This window comes from Petromyzon marinus, unplaced genomic scaffold, assembly GCF_048934315.1.
Source record: "Petromyzon marinus isolate PM22_M1 ecotype Great Lakes invasive population unplaced genomic scaffold, UKy_Petmar_22M1.pri1.0 PM_Scaffold_23, whole genome shotgun sequence".
NCBI classification, from domain to species: Eukaryota; Metazoa; Chordata; class Hyperoartia; order Petromyzontiformes; family Petromyzontidae; genus Petromyzon; species Petromyzon marinus.
The window spans coordinates 203,286-227,222 of NW_027423202.1; the positions used below are offsets into that span (position 1 = coordinate 203,286).

The 23,937-nt window shown below is 40.6% G+C and overlaps 1 protein-coding gene across 1 annotated transcript; it reads right to left on the reverse strand.

The window, feature by feature from the left end:
• Positions 1 to 12,348: 12,348 nt before the first annotated feature.
• On the reverse strand, positions 12,349 to 23,285 carry LOC142922961 (interferon-induced very large GTPase 1-like). Its single transcript, XM_076063901.1, has one exon. It carries the CDS (start codon positions 21,138 to 21,140, stop codon positions 16,152 to 16,154), a length of 4,989 nt encoding a protein of 1,662 aa, XP_075920016.1. The 5' UTR covers positions 21,141 to 23,285; the 3' UTR covers positions 12,349 to 16,151.
• Positions 23,286 to 23,937: the final 652 nt, after the last annotated feature.

Sequence of the window (23,937 nt, forward strand, 5' to 3'; positions counted from 1 at the left end):
AACATACAAACTCTGCAGGGATCCATACTCTTTGGTTCTTTCGGTAAAGTCACGTAGGTATAAAACAACAATGTTTGTTTTATACCTACGTGCAGTACCGAAAGAACCAAAGAGTCTGCTCATTCACTCTCACTACAGAACAAGGGGAGATCATACAAACTTCACTCACTAACTCTTTATACCAGAGGGAGAACGTACAAACTTAACTCACACACTCTTACTACAGAACAGGGGGAAATCATACAAACTCCACTCAATCATATTCTGCAGAATGGGGAGAGAACATGTAAATCCACGAACTCACACTACAGAAAAGGGAGGCATCATACAAACTCCACTCACGCTATTCGGAATGGGGGGGGGGGGATGTACAAAATCCACTCACTCACACTTTGCAGAACAGGGGGAGAACATATAAACGCCACTCACTCACACTACGTAACAAGGGGAGAGCATAAAAACTCCACTTATTCACTGACACTGGAGAACAGGCTAAGAACATACAAACTGAACTCACTCACTGTAGAACAAGGGGTGATCATGCAAACGCCACTCACTATAACACTTTATAACGGGGGGAGATCATACAAACCCCGCTCACTCACTGTAGAACAACGGAAAATTATACAAACTGCACTCACTCGAAATCTTTATAACACGATTAGAACATACAAACTCCGCTCATTCACTCTCACTACAGAACAAGGGGAGATCATACAAACTTCACTTACTAACTCTTTATACCAATGGGAGAACATACAAACTCCACTAACTCACACTGCAGAACAGGGGTAGAACATGCATACTCCACTCACTCTTACTCTTAAGAACAGGGAGAGATCATGTAAACTCCACTCACTCGCTCACTCACACTACAAGCAAGGGGAGATCATACAAATTCCACTCACTCTTATCATATGCTGCAGAAGGGGAGAGAACATGCAAGCTCCAATCACTCACACGACAGAACAAGGAGACATCATAGAAACTCCACTCACTCACGCTACATAACAGGGGAGAACATACACACTCCACTCACAGAACATGGGGAGATCATGCAAACTCCACTCACTATAAAACTTAATAACAGGGGGAGATCATACAAACTCCACTCATTTTCACTGTAGAACAAGGGAAAATCATACAAACCACACTCACTCTAACTCTTTATAACATGGAGAGAACATGCAAACTCTGCTCATTCACTCTCACTACAGAACAGGGGGAAATAATTCAAACTCCACTCAATCTCACTGGAGAACAAGGGAAGAACATACGAACTACACTCACTAAGTTGAACAAGTGGAGATCATGCAAACTCCACTCACTTACTCTTTATAACAGGGGGAGAACATACATACTCCACTCACTATAACACTTTATAACGGGGGGAGATCATACAAACTCCACTCACTTTCACTGTGGAACAACCGAAAATCATACAAAATACACTCACTCTAACTCTTAAAAACATGGAGAGAACATACAAACTCTCACTACAGAACAAGGGGAGAACATGCAAACTCCACTCACTCACACTACGTAACAGGGGGAAATAATACAAACTCCACTCACTCACTCTGTAGAACAAGGGGAGATCATGCAAACTCCACTCACTCAATCATATTCTGCAGAATGGGGAGATAACATGTAAATCTACGAACTCACACTACAGAACAGGGAGGCATCATACAAACTACACTCACGCTATTCGGAACGGGGGTGAATTGTCCAAAATCCACTCACAGTTTGCAGAACAAGGGGAGATCATGTAAACTCCACTCACTGTAGAACAAAGGAAGATCATACAAACTTCACTTACTCACTGACACTGGAGAACATGGAGAGAACATACAACAAACTCCGTTCATTCACTCTCACTCCGTAATAGGGGGAAATCATACAAACTTCACTCAATCTCACTGAAGAACAGGGGAAGAACATACAGACTCCACTCACTCACACTGCAGAACAGGGTGAAATAATACAAACGCCCCTCACTTTATATAACATGGGGAAAACATACCAACCCACTCGCTCACATTCTGCATAACATGCGGAGAACATACAAACTCCACTCACCCTGTAGAACAAGGGGGGATCATGCAAACTCCACTAACTAACCCTTTATAACATCGGGAGAATGCACATACTCCACTCACTCACTCTTACTCTTTAGAACGGGGAGATTATATACACTCCACTCACTCACTCTGTAAAACAAGTGATGATCATACAAATTTCACTCACTCGCACACTACGGAACAGGCGGAGATCATACAGTTTCCACTCACATTCTGCAGAACAGCGGGGAACATACAAACTCCACTCACTAAATCATATTCTGCACTACTGGGGTAAAACTTGCAAACTCCACTAACACTACAGAACAGGGAGACATCATACAAACTCCACTCACTTACTCTCACTGTAGAACAAGGGGAGATCATACAAACTACACTCACTGTATAACACGGGGACAATATATGAACTCCACTATTACTATGTGGAACAGGGGGAGATCATACAAACTAACTTACACACTCTTACTACAGAACAGGCGGAAATCATACAAACTCCACTCACACTTTACAGAACAGGGGGAGAACATATAAACTCCACTCACTCACACTACATAACAAGGGGAGAGCATACAAACTCCGCTTACTCACTGACACTGGAGAACAGGGGAAGAACATAAAAACTGCACTCACTCTGTAGAACAAGGGGAGATCATGCAAACTCCACTCACTATACCACTTTATAACAGGGGGAGAACATACCAACTCCACTCGCTCAAATTCTGCAGAACATGGAGAGATCACCCAAACGCCACTCACTCTTTATAACAGGAGGAGAACATACATACTCCACCCACTCACCATGGGACTTCCTTTGCCAGTACCAAAATATGAAAATAGGTTTTTCCATTTTTTTCTAGCAACAAAACAGGGGTTAAGTTGTTAAACACCGAAGCAAAAGGTTTATGTTTGGTGTTTAACAAGCTATTATCATATTTTGGTACTGGCAAAGGAGGTCCCATGATGTAGCTGCTCCCCCGAGCTCTCATTGTCCTGAGTGCATTGGGGGAACACCTATTCTTATAGAATCGGATTGTGAGAGTGAATGTACTGGCTGTCTTTACATTCTAAAGAATGTGTGGTGTACTGTGTGTGTATACGCTGGTGTGAACTGTGCATACATTGTGTAAACGCTCATATACAGTGTGCTGTGTGTACACTGTATACAGGTGTGTTTCGCTTAACGAGCGTTCTCTTGACGATATTTCCCTACAACGAGCAATTTGAGTGTAACCCAATTTGTTCACAAAATTTGCAAATGTTCGCGTCGCGAGCGGAGGAGATTCTCAAGGATCCTGATCCTGCATACCGATCGATCAAATGCGTCCCGCGGCGGCAGGGGGTGCTATGGTGCAATAGAAACGACTGCGATAGAATCGCCGATCTTGTCGATGTTAGTTTGACACATCGTAGTCGGCTTTCGCGACTGATATTCATAACTAGCAGTAACCCGCGGAAGTTCCTTGAGAATGTCATGATGAGGATCAGATCGCTACTTATCAGTAAACGCTTACAATTTAACACGCATACACATTTAGACAAAGATCCCCTGCCTCGCCTTAACTGTTAGCGAGTAGCACCTATGAAGGCCGGCACTACAAACGAGGGTGGGTGGTCAGCACCACGCCTGACCGCCTTTGTTTCGCCAGTGGCGATGTTTACACACCGCATCAGGTACTTATTTAAGGTTGAGTCGACCTTGGGGAGGCCCAAGATCGGTTTAGATCATCGTCACTGGTGGTGGCCGTGTGCGGGAAGGGAACTCAGCTCGGCAGGTTTTTAACGCACTATATCGCTAATCGCTACAGCGCCACGCCTGACGCAAAATAAAACAAAGATCCCCCGTATAGCCTGTAATAGACTATTGGGGCAAGTGCAGTTAGCGAACACCGGATGAAGGCCGGCACGGCACACGACATGGTGGGTGGCCTGCACCACGCCTGACCGCCTTTGTCTACCTTGTGGTGATGTTTCCACACCACACTCGGTACTCATTTTAGGCTGAGTCGACCTCGGGGAGGCCCAGGACTGGTTTAGATAATCGTCACTTCGGTTGCGCATGAGTGGGAATCGAACTCGGGTCGCCAGGTTCGTAGCGCAACGTAGGGCTAACCGCTACACTACCGTATCCACAACATACACGCACGTGCGTACACACACACTCTTAACAAACACACTCCCAACACACACACTCCCAACACACACACACTCACTCACAACACACACACTCAACACACACACTCTCAAAACACGCACTCTCAACACACGCACTCCCAAAACACGCACTCTCAACACACACTCTCAACACACACACTCAACTCACACACTCTCAGCACACACTCTCAACACACACACTCCCAAAACACACTCTCAACACACACTCTCAACACACTCTCCTAACACGCACTCTCAACACACGCACTCTCAACACACACACTCTCAACACACGCACTCTCAACACACACACACTCTCAACACACACTTTCAACACGCACACACACTCTCCGTGGTGATTTTAAGACTCATTACAGCTGGCGAAGGATTGCTCCACCAAACCAAATAGTTCGGCAGTTCATTTCGCCAATGCAAGTAGGGTTCATTTTGTGCAATGAGTGTGTCAACTTACGATCAGTTGAACCAATGAACGATCCTCAGGAACAGAACCCGTGCGTAAAGCGGGGAATGACTGTAAAGTGTTATGACGGTGAGCTGCAAATAATGTTGCATTTTGCAGCACAGGATGATTAATTATTGCATGGACAGGGTGTCTCACCTGTGCGATGGTGCTAATTTAAATTATCTTCTGGAGTCCCATTGCACACGCTGATTTGTTGCAGTGCGTGGCGTCACCGCGAACAACCCAGTCAACCAGAGGGCAGAGTGTTACAGGAACAATGCCCCCAAGCGTATTATGAGATATGATTAAGATTTTTGGGTCAGATCATGTACATATAAATGTGTCGTAACCCGCCACCACCAACCAATAAGATTTGTCACGTAAACAAAACGTGCCAATTAGTTTCTATGTCAGGCCATCGGTGTGTGGCAGAGTAAATCTCCAACATTTACAACATGTTGATTTGAAGCTTTCGTGACTGCAGGAATCCATACTTTTTGGTTATTTCGGTAAAGTCACGTAGGTATAAAATAAAAAAAATGGTGTTTCGATCGCAACAACAAGCAATCGTCTTCAGGTGAGAGAGAGAGAAACAAGCTGCTGTGACGAGATATTATATAGGTCCGAGAGGGGGAAGGAGGGGGGTTACCGCAATGGGAAAATGCGGAAGAGAGAGAGGTGATCCTATTGCCACGCAAGCAATCGTCTTAGGTGAGAGGGAGAAAAAGCAGCTGAGACATCAAATTTAGCAAACTTAGGAATGCGATGCAACTCAGAGAGTCGGCTAACACAACAGTTAACACTTTACCTGGTTGATCACGTCCTCCCAATAATACATATCTTAGTTGGGTTGGTTCTGTTGATTTGTAAGCGAATGTGGTTCGTAGTATAGTTTGCATATTTACTTATTTTTGATAGCGTGGCGCCATGCAGCACTTCTTTTATAGCTGCCTGCTTTGTTATTGACGTTGCTTTTACGTCCAGGCTGAAGCCTGGTTTTTTGTAGTTTACACAGCGCCTTAACCAATGAATGTAATGGTGGGGATAGGGTAAATGAAATATATGATGGGAAGTATTGGGCAAATCTTTGATGCGTGAATTTGGTGAAATCCAAATTATTGACAGTAAATTATGATACTCTTTGTTTTTTTCGGTAAAGTCACGTAGAAATAAGACGTAAAATAACATAATACTATACTAATACTATACAACGTTTCGATTGCAACACAATCAATCTTCATCAGGTACAGAAAAGCTAAATTTAAGAGAGAGAGGAAACACATAACCGCAGATATATATACAGACACCCAAATAGAGGGAATTAACAGATACACAAGGGGATACAAAGACGGAGGAGCACACTAAATCAAAGAGGGTTTAGCAAAATTTAGAAACTATATAAAGCAACACAGACGGTTGGTCAAAACACAATTAACGCATGGTCTGGTTGAATATGTTATTTCAAAGATTGCTAAATTATAAGTTAAGTGTGAAATCCAAGAGAGTGCTGGAAAACAGACTGCATACACATATATCGACATCCAAGCATCACGGGTTAGCACAGAGACATATGGGGAGACACGCACACAAATCTAGTAAATTATGAATTGATTGAATGAATGGGGGAATGAGTGATAGCCATGTCATGATAATTTTGTCAAGAGAATCTGCAGAGACCCATCGCGGCTCTCAGGCCACGCGGTGTTCCCAGCCCACAGCGAGGAGGCGGTGGAGGTTCAGCCGCCCAAGATGTCTTTCTCTAGCGTACAGTACTATATACATGTATAGTATTGTATACGCTATATTCTTTCTTTTTATTTCATTCTATACATTTACCATACAATATGTATTTAACACGAGAAAATATTAATCAGTTTACATTCAAAATGCTTAATGTTTAATGTCTGGGTTTATCCCATGAAAGGAAATGAGAGGGGTGTCATTTTACGAACCATGAACCAATCCCGAGTGTTCCCATTGTCGTTGAGTTTGCCTATCGCGGATTTACCGATAGCAGATATTTTTTAAGAACATAAGCTCTGCGATAGACAAGGCTTTGCTGTTCGCGGTGTTGCCACCAAGCCATAACTCTGGGTACAAAGGTCAAAGTTCCTGCCTGATTAAACAAAAATGGGAGTCTATAATGTAGACTGTAGCCTGGTTCTTAACCTGAGTGAGTGGTATTGGCGAGTACCTATGATGACTGACACAACACACCAGGGGTTGGGTGGCTAGCACCACGCCTGGCAGCCTTTGTCTTCCCAATAATAATGTTTACGCACCACAACAGGTCGTCATTTGAGGCTAAGTTGACCAAGAGGAGGTCCAGGGCTGGCTCATTAAGGAGCTGCATCTCTCGGTTGACTTTACCTGGTACAATAAAAATAGTTTAGTTCATGGATTTATGATGCCATAAATCCAAGAGAAAGATAACTAAGGAGATGGAGCGATTAAATCAGTTCGTGTAGAGCTGCTTGGTGGATTATTACAATGCAAGTGTTGTGAGAGTTGGCCCCAAATCAAATAGGTCTACATCCGGCAGCAAATTAAGCATGTCCGATTATTAATTAAACTAAGAGCATACACTGATTTTTAATTTATGAAGAGTCTACAGCAGGGGTGGGCAAATTTTTTGACTTGCGGGCCACAATGAGTTCTAAAATTTGACAGAGGGGCCGGGCCACTCCCGGTCAAAGTGCGCCATCTAATGGGGAAATGGGGGCATTACAGGAGAAAGGTAAAATTTAATTTAATAATAACAATATTTGGACAAGTTCGACGGGCCGGATTAAAAAGCCCAATGGGCCGTATACGGCCCGGGGGCCGTACTTTGCTCATGCCTGCTCTACAGACATGAAATGCCTCAATCGTGGCATGATGTCTCAATCTTCCCTCTATTTAAACGTTGCAACAGAATGTTAAACTAGTATTGCATGCGCGGTTATATTCTTCACGAAGATGACTGGAAAAGAAAAAAATGAATAAATAGATGCCAACCAACAAGTTGAAATGTTGTATACAACACAGTTAACAGGTTCACAATGGGTGTCTACCACGTTTACTGTACTGAAATACATGGAAGGCTTCGCAATTAGGACTGAACTAGGCTGAGTTGTTCGTGAGGGCAACAAGTAAAATACATTTGGCGATGAAGGGGAAAACTGCCAAGTAAAATATTACACGAGACTGTAAAGGGTCGTCATTTATTGTTGATGTAAAACACCAATAAACTCAACGAGCTTCCCCCATTTTTGTTTTATCAGCCAGGAACTTTGACCTTTGTACCCAGAGTTATGGGTTGGTGGAAACACCGCGAACAGCAAAGCATTGCCTGTCGCGGAGGTTACGTTCTTTAAAAATATACCTGCTATCGGTAAATCCGCGATAGGCAAAGTCAACGACAATGGGAACACTCGCAATTGGTTCATGGTTCGTAAAACGACACCCCTCTCATTTCCTTTCATGGGATCAACCCAGACATTAAACATTAAGTATTTTGAATGTAAACTCTGATTAATATTTTCTCGTGTTAAATACATATTGTATGGTAAATGTATAGAATGAAATAAAAAGGAATATAGCGTCTGTACACTAGAGAAAGAAAAATCGTGGGCGGCTGAACCTCCACCGCCTCCTCGCTGTGGGCTGGGAACACCGCGTGGCCTGAGAGCCGCGATGGGTCTCTGCAGATTCTCATGACAAAATTCTCATGACATGGCTATCACTCATTCCCACATTCATTCATTTAATTCATCATAATTTACTGTCAATTATTTGGATTTTACCAAATTCACGCATCAAAGATTTGCCCAATGCTTCCCATCATATATTGAATTTACCTTATTTCCATAATTGCATTCATTGGTTAAGGCGCCGTATAGACTATGTAAAAGCAGGCTTGAGCCTGGACGTAAAAGCAATGTCAATAACAGAGCAGGCAGTTATAAACTAAGTGCTGCATGGCCCCATGCTATCAAAAATAAGTAAATATGCAAACTATACCACGAACCACATTCGTTTACAAATCGACAGAACCAACCCAACTAAGATATGTATCATTGGGAGGACGTGATCAACCAGGTAAAGTGTTAACTTTTGTGTTAGCCGACTCTCTGAGTTGAATTGCATTTCTAAGTTTGCTAAATTTGATGTCTCAGCTTCTTTTTCTCCCTCTCACCTAAGACGATTGGATCACCTCACTCTCTTCCGCACGTTCCCTCTTTGGATTTCACCCCCACCCTCTTGCCCGTTGCGGCAACCCCCCTCCCTCCGCCTCTTGGACCTATATAATATCTCGTCACAGCAGCTTGTTTCTCTCTCACCTGAAGACGATTGCTTGCTGTTGCGATCGAAAGGTCGTGATTTATTTTATTTTATACCTACGTGACTTTACCGAAAGAACCAAAGAGTATTTACAACATGAGTAATCGTGTCACCTTCTGCGTTGGAGAGTGGTCCATACTTCTGTGTTATCCCGACTCGACTACTGCAACGCCTTACTGGTTGAGATACCGAGCAAAGTACTTGGCAGACTCCAGCTTGTTCAGAATGCAGCTGCGCAAGTGCTTACACGTGAGCACATCACACCAGTCCTCTTATTTCTTCATTGGCTACCAGTCAAATTCCAAGTAGATTTTAATATATTGCTATTAACCTATATGGCTTTAAAAGACTCACCCCACATTACTTGCAGGAACTAATGAATGTATATATTCCATTAATATCCTGAAGATCTTCTGATCTCCAACTGCTTGGCACTCCCAGGTCTGGGTTGCGCTCTTTTGGTGATCGGGCTTTTGTTATCATGGCACCCAAATTATGGAAAACTTTGCCACTTGAAGTCTGGAAATCAGAGTTGGTTGAAATATTTAAGTCTGCTTTGAAAACCCATCTCTTTAAAGTGGCCTTCCCTCTTTCGTTTGGTCGGTTGCCCTGGTTCTGTTTTTGTTTCCTGATCCTAGTATGGAATGCACATTATGCATTGAATTATTATTATTTATAGCATTGTCGATTCCTCTTGGCGAGATCCATACCGGCAATGTTAATATTCGATTTGATTGAGCATGATCAGGATAGCAGAGTATAAATTCCACACACGTATTAAGACTTCACTCCATATATCAGGAAATCGATTCCGGTTTATAGCCCGTCTGTTATTGTTTCTTCTTGGCGAGATCCATATCCACAATGTTAAAATTCGATTCCAATACGGCAAATAGAAGTCGAAGAGAATCGATTCTGCCTACCTTTAGTGACGTCATTATATATTATAGCAGTGAAGTGAATCGATTCTGGTTAATAGCGTGGTCGTTGTCCATTCCTCTTTGGGAAATCGATACCCACATTTTTAATATTTGATACGATTGAGTGTGATCGGGATATCAGAGAATTGATTGCACACACCTGTGATGACGTCAGTACATATATCAGGGAATCGATTCCGTTTTTTTAGCATGGTTGTTATCGATTCCCAGTACTGTGGGCGCACCATTCGCAGGACAAAGGGTGAGGGGTGGATGCGATGCCAGTTTGGCAGGAAAAGGGATGGTCTCAGATGGGCTGGACCATAGTGATGGACACTTGCTATTGGGACCGGGTCAGAAATGGTGGAGGACGTGGAAAAGTACCGACTAGATATAGCCGGTCTCACTTCCACACACAGCATTGGCACTGGAACAAACTTCTTGATCGGGGTGGCCTCCTATTCCGGAGTGACCACTGGTGAGAGGACCCGAGCGGGTGTAAGGATACTCACAAGCCCCCAGCTGGGTGCTGTTCAGTTGGAGTTTGCCCGAGTGGATGAGAGTGTCCCCTCAATGAGACTTCGGGTCTCAGAAAGGAAAACTCTGATTGTTGTCTGTGCTTATGCGCCAAGCAGCGGTTCATAGTATTCGGCCTTTTTGGAGATGGTGGGTGCACTGCTAGACAGAGTGCCGTCTACCGGTTCCACAGTCTTACTGGGCGACTTCAATGCTCACGTGGGAAATTATGGCGATACCTGGAGAGGCATGATTGTGAGGAATGCCCCCCCTGATCTGAACCCGAATGGTGAGATGTTATTGGAATTCTGCTCTAGTCGAGTGTGAAGCAGCTGAGATGAGGATCAGTACCTCCAAATCTGGGTCATGGTTCACTCACGGGATACGGTGGACTTTTCTCCCCAGGGAAGGGGGGAACAGCTGCCCTCAGTGGAGAAGTTGAGTGATGGTGAGTGGGAGCGTGATATTGGCAGGCGGATTGGTGTGGCGCCCGCTGTGTTGCGGGCACTGTACCATTTTGTGGTAGTGAAGTGGTTTACAGGTCGATCTACATTCCCACTCTAACCTATGGTCATGAGTAAGTAAGTAAGAAGTAAGTAAGAGCATTTGATATTGTGCAGTCTTATGAGTCCAGTCCATCACGAATGTGCATTGATCACACATTGAAGTAGGCTCTCTGAAACAACACTGTTTTGAGTCTGTTGCAGAACTGGCTCAGACTCAGCGATGGATCCGGAACATGATCCTTGGGTAATTGGTTTCTCACCAGGGTTGCCAGGTTCACTCTCCGTGATTGGGTAAGGAGCTCGGTGATCGGGTAAGGAGCTCGGTAATCTGGGAGAGCCTCAGAGTCAAGCTGCTGCTCCTCCGGATTAACAGGAGCCAGTTGAGGTGGTTCGGGCACCTGGTTAGGATGCCCTCCGATAGACTCCCTATCGGAGTCCCGCCAGCATGTCCCCGGACACGCTGGCGGGACTGTCGAGCTAGAGTACGTGTCTAGTAGTATATAGTAATGTAGTGTATTGTGTAGCGTCTAGTATAGTAGTGTATAATAGTGTATTGTATTGCATATAAGTGTAGTGTATAGCAGTGTGTAGTGTAGTGTATAGCAGTGTATAGTGTAGAGTACAGTGTAGTGTATAGTGGTGCATGATAGTGTAGTGTATAGTAGTGCTGGAGTCCATTGCCAGGGAAAAGGAGGTCTGGACTACCCTACGCAACATGCTGCCGCCATGACCCTCACCAGGACTAGCGGATTGAGAAACGAACGAACGAATACAAATTGACCCTGCTTATGCCTCCAATGAGTCGTTAATACTCGGCAGGGGATAAATACCATCAAAAGTCACCTGATTTAGGTGGCTAAGAACTAAGCAAAACCTCAGTGAACCATCGGGCTTCTTCACAACAACCACCAGTGGGCCTTAGTGGCTGGTAGAGGGAGAGGTAAAATCTACTCCTTGAAGAATTGTTCTAATAAATACACAATCCTTGATTTAGACTTACAAGTAATGCGGATTCTTAAACCTGATGCTGTGGATTATTTAAAAAGCAAGGCAATTGAGCTCGAAGAACTATGCAAATAGAATACAACTCTCTTTGGAACCTTTTTTTTCCAAAACAGAACCCAACGTTCCCCACATTCCTTGGCATATCTTCACTATTTTGATCGTAAATTTTGATTTAAAGCTTTCGTGACTGCAGTAATTCATATTCTTAGTTTTTTCGGTAAAGTCACGTTGAACGTGACTTTACCGAAAAAACTAAGAATATTTTGATCGTCTCATTTTTTACATTTTTTCAATTGTCCCTTGGTGTGTTTTGTATTTCGTGTTTGTCTTGTTCACCACTTTGAAATGCTGCTTTCATTAAAACACAAAATATGTTAATATTTGTATGCTTATAAATGTATTGATTAAAACCGATAGTTATGGCCCCAATAAAACATTGAATTGTGACTTTGAAAACATATTATGTTAAACTTATATGTTTTGTATCTATTTGCACAACCACTATATCATGTTCATGCTCCGAAACATACAAACAGGTATTAATTCATAAAATAACTGACCTCTTCAGCATTATACAATCAAGATTAGCTAAACAAAAAAAATGCGACATCCAAACAATCCTTAGTTCATTGGTTGTTGCAATACCAACCATATTATTGAAATCAGATTCTTATTGCCACAAAATATAAGATGCACAGATGGCAAATATCATATGGCAGATAGCAAAGCACTATGCCAACACTCCACTTCGTAAATATGACGTAAAGATGTACATATATATTCCTGTATTGTATTCAGATAGTATCATCTTACTCTATGTATATATAAAGTTGCATGCGATCGAAAATAACTCAAATTCCAGAACACCTCCCAATTGCTCACGCACCTTATCTACAATGACCAAATTGACAATAGATGTAATTAACTTAAAGTTGTTAATGAAGTAAAATATGAAGCTTCGTGTAAAATAATTATATCAAAAGTCAACAATTTATGTTGTCTTTGGAAGCGGTTGGCAGTTGTAGAACTTGATCTTTCCACTCGTCCACCCTTCTGAAGCATTTGTCAGCAATGATGCCACTTTTATTAGTTGCTTTTATGAATCCATCTCTGTCGTCTTGTTCATCGCCTTCCATGTCCCTTCAAAGTGACGTCTTCCTGCCGCCTGTATTGCCAACAATGCCCAGAGGATGAATCTGTTGTTCTACTTATTTATCTCAGCCTATTCGTTGATATTTAATAGAACTCTGCATTTGTCGTTTTCTTGATCCAGCTTCCACTCATTTACATTTGAAAGTTGTTTGCTTTTGTCCATTGATATTGATCGTGTTACACTTAATATGCAGTTTTTTCCATCTTCATGCTATGCAAATTGTGGTGTTAAAAATAATGTAGACTTTGCAATAACTGACAATGGATCTGGAAGAGAGGAAGATGAGTAGGCAGCGTGGACAATATTTGCTCCTATGCTTATCTGAAAATCACCTAAAACATTATAATGTTCAAGTCATACAGCCTATTGACTTCGATGCATCAAACCTAGAAATGTTATTAATTGTATGCAAAACTGTTACTATTTCTTCACATTTACCAACCTGTATGATTATATGTCCACGTATGAAAATGTTGGTATCGTCATTATCATAAGTTACTGGACGTTTGGCTTAAAAATGCAATAGCACTGCTATAAATACTCATTTTTATATATATATAAAACAGATTTTTCGTGACAATGGCCCTTTTTCATAGCACATAAACAGAGGCCAGAGATATAGAGTGGATAAGAGTTGAAGATTACGAATGTGAGTATTGTTTACTTAACTTGTAATGTCGTAGGTGTGGCCAGTGATGTATCAACCGATTCCACCTTTATCAGTCTCTTGTGATCTACATGTATGCCTTTGATATTTACGTCTAAGGCACGATGTTGATCATTGGCCACCCTCTCTTAACTTCGACTGTGCCCTAGAAAATGTGGTTAAAAAGTTCCTCTGGGCTTCGACAGATATTTCACAGTATGCTGCCAACCTTACTGTGACTTGGATACTTTGTATCATGACATAATTATTCGAATAAAAGTTCCAAAATCAATAGGGTCACAATGCACATCTCTCCAATATCTTTACCTCAACATGAACATTAAACAAATATTTTTTCACATCCCATTAGCGACACGACATTTTGGAAGCACATCATTTCAGCAACATTGATATTGGAGGGAGTCATTGGCTGTCTGTTTGTGTTACTCAGTTTAACACGGAGGTTTTCGCGACCAATATCATCCATAAATAGAGGTTTTTGGGTTAGAGCGTGTAAGTGTGTGTTACTGTTTGCAAATAAGTTGCTAAATAGTTATGTTGCTGATTGTATTGACTGGTTCCATTTGATGAGTTTCCTAACAGTCTCAAGAGCTTTCTTCTGTTTCTGTCGAGAAAAAATAGTTTTTCAGTTCTGACAGGATTGTTTAGTGGATGATTGATCATTGTATCGTCTTCTCCATCAGGTCTCTTGGATTTCAAATTCTATGACTAGTCACTTTGGTACATGCCCCCCTTAGTCACTCATTGCTGTTTAAACTCCCAAGCCTTGTTAATAACATATTTTGGCCCTTTATTGTGATATTACATGAAATCATCCGTAACTTAATGTAGCACTAACATTAGTCATGGCGCAAACCTTATTGAAATCATTGCTTAATATTCTACCTTTATCTGTCGGCTGTAGAGTTTGTCCAAGTCATATCTCGCTCTCGTGCTCTTTTCCCTGAAATTCTTTCTGAGTTTGATTGTGACCATCATCATGATTAAGCCACCGTCATCACTTCCAATGTCTGCCCCAGAGAAATATCCACTCTTTTTATTTGACCAAAAATGGTTTGACATTCGTGTATCGTCAGTCCAGTAGTGAAATGCACCACAACATGAGTGCTACGTTGATCTTCTTGATTATTTGTGGGGGTGAATGGTGTTGATCAGTACAATGTTGTTTAATTTTGTAAATTCTAAGAGCCTTGTAAACCCCGCTAATTTTTGTGTCTCATTTGGTGCCTTTCCAGTCATTGGAAGCATTTGTTGCGATTATAGAATTACAGTACCCTGAGGTTTGCTGAAATTGTGTTGTATTTACTCACATGTGTTATTGTTGGGTCTGAACGTATAATTGGAGAGCAAACGAGTTAATTGTGCGTAATGGTGATATCATTATTTTAATGGAAAAAATAGCATTCAGCAAGACAGAATTGCTGCTGCAAAGGGAAATAAGCAGCAAAGAAGAAGTTACTGGTAAAGATGTTTCAACATTTACTTAAATGTTACATTTGGCAGATATCCATGCTGAGAACGGAATACTTGATAATATTGGAACCTTTTCAGCTTTGGATTTGACTTCAACTGGCCATATGCTATCCCATGGAAATATAGTATTATGCTCATGATGAAGCAATTTTGGATGAACATAAAAGTCTGAACAGAACGATCGTGAGAGGCAAAATACCTGTCTTGGGCATTCATGAGAGGGGATGGGCAGGTGATTAAAGCTCTAGAAGAGAGCACCCAGGGGAGAAGGTTCTGCATCATGAAATAGGGGTCCGACACCAACATGAAGAAAGTGCAAGGCTGGTGAGTATTTGTGGGAACTAGAAGCACAAATTTACTATTAAAACATGCAATATTGATTTTAGATTTCAATTACAAATGTTAAAGTAGAAACACAATTAAATATTAAGCACGCAGTTAGCTGATGTGTAATTTACCATTTTCATTGACATTTCTATTCTTAATTTTGGATTTACATTTGAAGTGCATCACAAACAAAATGCACGTTTAAACAAAACAAGGGTATAGAGGAATAAACACATTGTAAATGATTGTAGATATTTCTTTATGGATTACTTAAAAAGATGCATATATTTATTTTGCGCGAAAATATTCACGTCTAAGGCAGATGATCAGTTTACTATAACATCCACAATGTCTCAAGTTAAATGTATGTCCATATGCATGCATGTAACGACCGTTAAATGACATGCCATTTTAGAGATGTTCCTGTTTGATGATGAATTTTGTTCGTTATTATTAATAACATAAAAATGAAAATCTTTCAGACTTTGAAACAGAGCCACATATTCATAAGTTCATCTGTGACATAGGATGCTCATTTGTAGTTTTATTAACCTACAGTTTCTCTAAATCCTCAATAACATCATGTTCTTTAATACATTCCCAATCTGATGGAATTTTTCCAGCGCTGCAAATTTTAGGTTATAGCGCTTTTCTAAGTTTGACTTGAACTTGCAGACAAACCATTTCCAATATGGCTGTGTGGTTAAGTCTGGTGTTATGCTCCAACAAGCATAATTTGGCCCGGCTGTACGATAATCCTTCCATGGTATTTTTCTGTTTGGAAACACTATTCTGCAGTTACTGGCAACTAAACTAGTGCAGATGTCGGTGACAAAGTGATCAGTTTCATGCCAATGTCCTCCACGTACTGCCCTGGGGCGGTGAATGGGAACACTGTGGTCTCCTTCATGATTGGACATCGTGTTTGTGCAGATGGCTTTACAGAATGGGCACTGCACCCAGCACCCACATAGCTGCCGAAATAGTATTTCGTGAGGTTCGTTCTGAACGTTTTGTAAATAATTTAAGCATGCTGAAGAAAATTTATCTTTTAAGCCTTGAACCACGGTTTTTAGTCCGTTTGTTAATTCTTCTTTAAGAAATTCAATATCCGTTATTTCTTTGTAGTCGCCTTTGTCCAAAGTTTGTCTTGGGAGCTTGATGGCGTCATCAAGCTGTGTGCAAAATGCATCCAACCATGAAGATGCATCATACTCGTTTTCTTGTACGATTTCAGTTGCTTTATTAATTGCACGAGTAATTGCAGCTGTGGAATCCCCAAGACTTGACTTTAACATCTCATAAATTATTTCATTATCGTTTTCCTTGCAATACTCTTCTACACATTCCGTAATGTATTTCTCAAAGTGGTGTTTTGGATGGTGAATATATTCATCAAATGCATTAAAATCTTTCTTCTTCGCTAAATCTATGAGAATGTAGTTTTCTAATTTTGATCGATTTCCGTTGAATGCCGGAAATGTGGACTTCATCCTGCCTGCAATGTCAACACAAACTTTATCATAAACTGCCTGTTGAATGGATGTTTTCAGTTTGTTACACAAAAAATCCACAAAAATAGCTGTGGATGTTGAGCCTTGGCAGCGAATTTTGAAGCTGTTGAAGTATTCTTCTTTTTTACTGACGAAGTATACTAATGGGTCATTTTCCCTCTGGAAATTCTCATGCATTTTCTGAAATCGCCCTGTAACCGCTGCCAATATGTGGACAGATAAATTAATTTTGAACTTATCTGTGAGCATAAATCTTTTATTGGATTGTGAAAATTCTTGTATTTCTGAATTAATTACCTCTAAAATTTCATATATGTAGGATGAATTGAAATTCGTTTTATGTTTCTCTTGGGTGGTAATGCATCTATTGACATTGAATTTTACGTCAGTAATTAATTTTTTAATTGACTCCATATCCTCATCTTTGAAATGGTGACTCCGACTTCCAAGCCATTTCGTGCCCATCATAATGTGTTCGTTTTGATTAACGTAAAATTCTGTCCCTATGTGATAGTGACATATCGCTGTTTGTAGGTGTTTAATTTGATTCGCATTAACTTCGTAAAGAAGGTTTTCAATTTGTGTTTTTACATCAAGTGTTGCAGGGCTGGTCATACTGTCTTTTATCACTTTAATCCACTCCTGCCAGATTTTATCAAAATCCCTGTCCCATTGTCCGTCATTTACATTTTTGTCTCTCAATTTTGAAGCCAAATCCTTGCTCTTTCTAATAAGCTGATCTTCGTAACTTGATCTCTGTAGATCGAGATTTCGTTTTTTGTCTTTTTGAGCCATCAGGGCTGTGTAGTTTTTGTAAGCATCAGACAATAGCTCTTCTTTCACTGTTTCAAATCCTTTTTCAAATTTAACTTTCCATTGAACCAACATTTCCGCATCATCTGCGCTATTGAAATGTTCTTCAATTTTATTTTTAATATCCTGATAGTTTGACAAAATTCTTAGTTCAATCTGTGATCGTGTCATAGCATCTGTATTGTTATCAATACTGTTATAGAGTTTGTTTTCCTGCTGAAGAACATCACTCCTGAGTTCCCAAGTCCATTTTCCATACATTTCTTCCAGTTTGGTATAAGCTGCAATCTCTAATGTGTTCTTAAAGCTGAAAACGAAGTTTTCTGCAAGCAAAGCCGTCCATAGATCCTTAATGCGTGCTTTGAATTCTGATATCTTCAAGACGTTGACTGTTTTTTCTTTTTTCGCATTTCTAAGTAACATTTCTTTAAGGTCTTTAATATTTTGGCAGTAGCTTGGATTTGGCGGAGCCATCGGAGGGTCTCCCTCCCAAAGATGAGCAAAGTAACGGATCTGAGAGTTCACGTCAAACCTGATAACCGCATCAAATGATTCAACAGCGCACTGCTCCTGGGCTGCAGCCATGCGGGTCATCTCATCAAGTTTCTCCTGAAAGCGTCTCCTTCCCTCCATGTTCTTATTGTGAGCAGTCACATCCCCTACGTTTTGATGGACAAACACACAGCTCGGTGATAACTTGACCTGCCTCATTCTCAGAAATGCCTGCACAGCAATTTGTAGAATGTCTTGCATTTCAGAAGGGTTCTCTCCAAAAATGTTGATCACGGTCATGTTTCCCAGCCCAATCACAAACGTTGCCAGCTCATTGTCATGACTATGTGTTGCATTTGACAGCTCTACAGAACGTAGTCCTTCTGTGTCGACTATCAGCACAAAGTCATATCCCAGCTGTTTACTGAACTCTGCCTCCACCTTCACTAACTGCATGTAGGCTCCTTGGGTGCATCTCCCACTACCAACAGGAAACTGGAGACCAAACATGGCATTAAGTAGCGTGGACTTTCCACTGCTCTGTATTCCCAGTATTGAGATTACAAACAGCCTCACGTTTCCAATTTCATTAATGATTCCATCCAAGATTGAGCTAATCCAAATGAGAGGGACATGTGCAGCATCACCATCCATGAGTTCAAGGGGAAATCCAGAGATCATCATTTCTGCTGCGATCTTTGACAAAGTAGCTGGGAGTTTTTCAACTGATGGCGTTGTCTGTGAAGCTTCGTAGATCTGACCAACTTCCCTAAAAACGTGATAAATTCCAAAGGAAGAGGCATCAAGTTCTTCTGATATTTTATCCAACTCTGATTGTTTTGCAGCAATGGTAGTCGTGTTAGAACCTTGTTTTTTCAATTGTATTATTGCTGTCCAGACCTGATGATAAGTGAGATTAAGTTGTGATAAGCGATCTGCAGACATATTTTCTAAGTATATGCGTAGCCAATGCATAAAGTATGTTTTTACTGTGCATGACTTCTTGGTCAAAATTATGATCAATGATCTCATAAAATCGTTAAGAGGAAATGCTTTTTCAAGCTGTTCTTTCCTAATGAGTGTTTTTTCCATTGAAATATCACTTTTGTGTTCCTCAACACTTAGGCCCCCCTTTACCTTCATGCGAGTCAATTCTTTGTCTTTCTTGCACCACGACTGCCACAATTTTCCTTGAAGAGGCAAAAATATCTCCTTTATGGAACACAGCGGCTTGTTACTTATAAGACTCAGCAAAACTTTCGCCATATCCTTGCCCTCTAAACATTGTTTATCATCTTCATCAACAATGAAGCCATACTGTCTTGCAATATCTGAGCAAGCTTCGATATTAATATTTCTTTTTGAATTGTCAAAATATAATTTTATTATTGACGTCAATTCATCAATTAACTCAGCCTCATTTCGATTCCCGACAGCAATTTTCGCGTTTGTTCCAGATACTCCACTGGAAACTCTCTTATTGTCAGCACAGAGGCAAACTAGCGGCTTTGGGGAACTCAAACATTCGTCTAAGATGCGTTTACCTTCTTCATTGCGATCACCATCTGACAGTAATATCACATTTATAGACGATATCTCATGTAAAAATTGCACCTGTGTTTTGTGTTCTCTTGCATCTCCGTGGAGATTAGTGAATGCTATGCAGTCATTAAATACATCATCGTCCTTGCCACCTGGAAGATACCAAGCGATCTCTGCAACTCCTTTCATTAGTTGACCATTCCTGCTGCTGCCTCGGCAGTGCCTATGAAAGAAAACTTCATGCTTTTGCTTGCCGAGCAGATAATTCATTATCTGAGATTTTGATGTGGGTGATTCACCAAATCTTACGAAGGACACGAGTGCAGTGTTGGCATCACTGATTGCACAGTTTTTAGATTTCCATTTTGTGGTAGATGCATCACGGCATTTCCAGCTTTTTTTAATCTGTCTGAATGACCAGATAGGGAATTCTATTTCTGAACAACAAGGATTTGGAACTAATAGCGGAAGTGCGAACTGGATGAATGAAAGTTTGGTGAAAATGTACTGCCTTACAAAATTGTCTCCACAATGGAATATTGCCATTTGTAAATCCATAGGGTGAATGTGGGTTTCAGTGTTTGTACTAGGCCTATCCCTGTTATTTATTATGTCATCATCATTCTTATCATCAGAAAATAAGTTATCACTATTAGGGCTTTTATTTGTATACGTGGACTGAGATAAGTTGTTTAATTTACCTTTGTTTAGATTGTTACACTGAAAACTAACACATCTTGCTCGATAGTCAATCATCATCAGTTTTTGCAGATAAGAAAGAGCAAGTTCTTGTTCTGTGCATCGATCAGGGTTAGTTTGAATTGGAGACCTGTTGACAACACATACATCACTTGTGTGTAATTTCTTAGGGTAGTAGTTTATCAGTGCGAGTCTTTCAAGCAGATTCAATAACTCTTCATTATTTTTTCGTGGTTGAATAGATGGTTTATTTTGTAATTCTTCTTGCCTTAAAGTTCCAACGATAATGGATTCCAGCATCATATCAAGTTTATTCCAGTCAGTTGGCCTTATTTCACTGCATTTAATCACATGGGAAACTTCAGCACACATTGTTGCTTCGATCTGGGATCTCATGAAATCGAACTGTTTTTGCTTTTCGGCAGGAGTTCGTGCATTAGACAAACCTGTCCGGAACACGTATGCCTGAGCTCTGGATTTGTCTTGTTCCATCAGTCTTGAGTACTCTCCGTAAGCGGACTCTAGTGCACGTTGAAGATGATCAATGTTGTCGTAATTCAGGGGATGCTGAAATCGTTTTTCTTTTACACAGTAGCCAACAGCAGAAGCTACTGAAATGATGAGTAGCTCTTGTTCGATGAGTTTTGTTGTTCTCAGTGATTGGCATAATGAATTAAATGAATGTGTGATTTCTTTGTTTTTTTCATGTATTTCTGAATAAGTTGGTGAAAAGTCAACTTTTAAATGTTCTTATGCTTTTGTTAAGATGTTCACAAGATCTTTAAATTCAGATAAATGATTAGGGACTCTTTCATACTCATTCAGCCACTGCATAATGGAGGCGAATTGTGGAAAGCTGTTAACTTCACAACTGTTTGGCTCCATAATAGAGCGCATAAGCTTTTTGATTTTCACCGTTTTGGCAGGTGCTGTAACAAGATTTGACAAAAATGATTGAAAGGCTGGGTGAGACAAACAGGTGTTTATCCAAATTAAATTGCTTTTCGTTTCATCATTTAACGTCTGTTTCAAATCAAGTATCTTTTCTAAATTATATTCCATGTCGGATTCTTGCCACTGTTTAATATCTTGCATCACTGACCTGGCTTTAGCATTAGCAGAGACCAATTTATCCTCAAGACCAAAATTTGGATTTTGGTTTGTCAAAAGTGTGTATGCCTCCTTGAGCCTGCTAGCTATCAAGGTATTTTTAAAGTAATCCTTGTGGTTAAACGTGACAGTGTCCCACACTGGAACCAATGATGTGCCTAGATCAATGACAGTCCACGTCTTGGTGTTCGAGACAATGTCAGTTTTCCATTGTTGAAAAGAACAAATGCCAGGTGATCCACCTATTGTACCTACGGAAATTGTCACCTTACTAAGAGGTGTAGCATTGTATTTTTCGGAAAATTCCGTTGTAAATTCGGATGCCATCATGCTATCACCACCACCACCACAGCCACTGCTGTTGTAGGCAGAAGTGGAATACCTTTCCACTGCCTCCGATAGCATATTTCTTTCTTCCTTTTCCTCATCTGAGCTGATGCCCTCTGCTGATGCTTTCCACTTAAATATCCCACCAAAGTGGACAGGGCCTGTATGGGCATGAGAGCCAAAGTTCTCAAAAAAACTTCCTAACCTGCTGCTTAGCACGCGCGTTTTAAAAGACTCATTGACGTTTTTTAAAGTGTTTTCAATGCTTTGTAATTCCTCCAACGCCTCATCAGACAGCTTGAGTTGATCAAAGTTCAGACTTCCTGAGGCAAGTGGTAAGTACAGGTATTTGACGCTATGAATGCAGGTATCCGTGGGATTTTTTTGTTACTTTTTTTCAGTGTGTAATGCCTTGCTATGCCACGAGGTGATTTCTTCATTCAAGGCCTGTAAGAAACCTTCTTCTGTCGTTATGGTATTGAATCCCAATTTTTCCACTGCTGTCTCAAATATGTTTTCCTCTTCAGAGGATGAAAACTCTTGTTGCTTTATCATCGGTTGATGTACTGGCCCAGCAAGATCAAACGACATTGGGATGTTTAGGAGTTTGCCTCTTTTCTTTAACATATCGTTTATTTGACCAGTTCGATACACCCCCTCGAAAACAAGTCCTTTAGATGCATATTGTAAAAGACTTATATGTGATATTGTTCCACGTAAAGTTGAAATGTCTGATAAATCTAACTGCTTTAGATAAGTGTTTGCCATATCAGTGGAATGGTTGCCATCACGCAATGGGTTTTCTTTTGCTCCTTTCAATTCCATTCGCTGCTCTGTCTCAGTCTCTATGTTAGAATTATCACTGCGAGTTAATATTTTCTGATGGATTTGTTCTGGATGCTGCTTTGTTGGTGTATCTTGCTCCTGTTTATTTCCAATTGGCTCACATTGTTGTGATTGTTTTAAAATAACTTCATTGCCAGACATTTTCATTAACTTACACAATGCCTTTTTCTCCCATGAATGCCGGCAATGTGGTTCTATGATTTCAAATTCCTCAGGGCCACAATATTGCAATGCTTGTACATTGGTGATACCCAAAATATCTCGTAGTTTTGTAATCCAAAAAGTTTTATTAAGACCTAAGTCTGTAAGTACTTTGGCAAGCTCATCTTGAGCTTTAATGTCGTGGTCCTCCTCTTCAGATATAGCCTTGAATACACACATAGACCGTCCTTAATTAGTAATACAACATTTAACAATAATACAAATCAATTTATAATTCAGTTGAATATTTAATGTTGTTTTAATCATGAGCATAACAAATATTCAGACGAATAACCGAATTTCATCACCTATTTTAATGTCAAACATCTGTGATAAATATTAAATTAAGTATTTCCAAATACCTACCACGCTTATCTACTTTTTAAATAATAAAAATGAAATAAATATACAATTTTAATATTTAAACAATTGATTGAGTCATTGCAGGTTGAAATTTGGAATATAACAGCACGAAATTAATTCCTTCAACGGGCCCAATATTCTCAAGAGACTAATGGGAAGTGTTTTAACTTACCATGCTATAACAAGCAGCACTTCAGCCATGGCACCATAGCTAATGGATCAATCCTGCCCATCTCCTGTGCTCAAGCTCCACACATGGTTCTCATGCCACATGAGAACGTTTTTGTCTGCATGTCATTTCCCAATGCAAATGTTGATAAAAGTCGGTCTTTAGCCAATACTACACCGGCCCCCCTAGAGGCAGTAGTAAGGGATGTACTGGGGTGGGGCCAACGTCATGTATTGAAAAAAGTGGTGCGGCGCTTGGAGTTTACAGATGGGG

Excerpts from the sequence above, each read along its gene's own strand:
- LOC142922961 (XM_076063901.1), bottom strand. The coding sequence starts at position 21,140 with ATGGAACAAGACAAATCCAGAGCTCAGGCATACGTGTTCCGGACAGGT.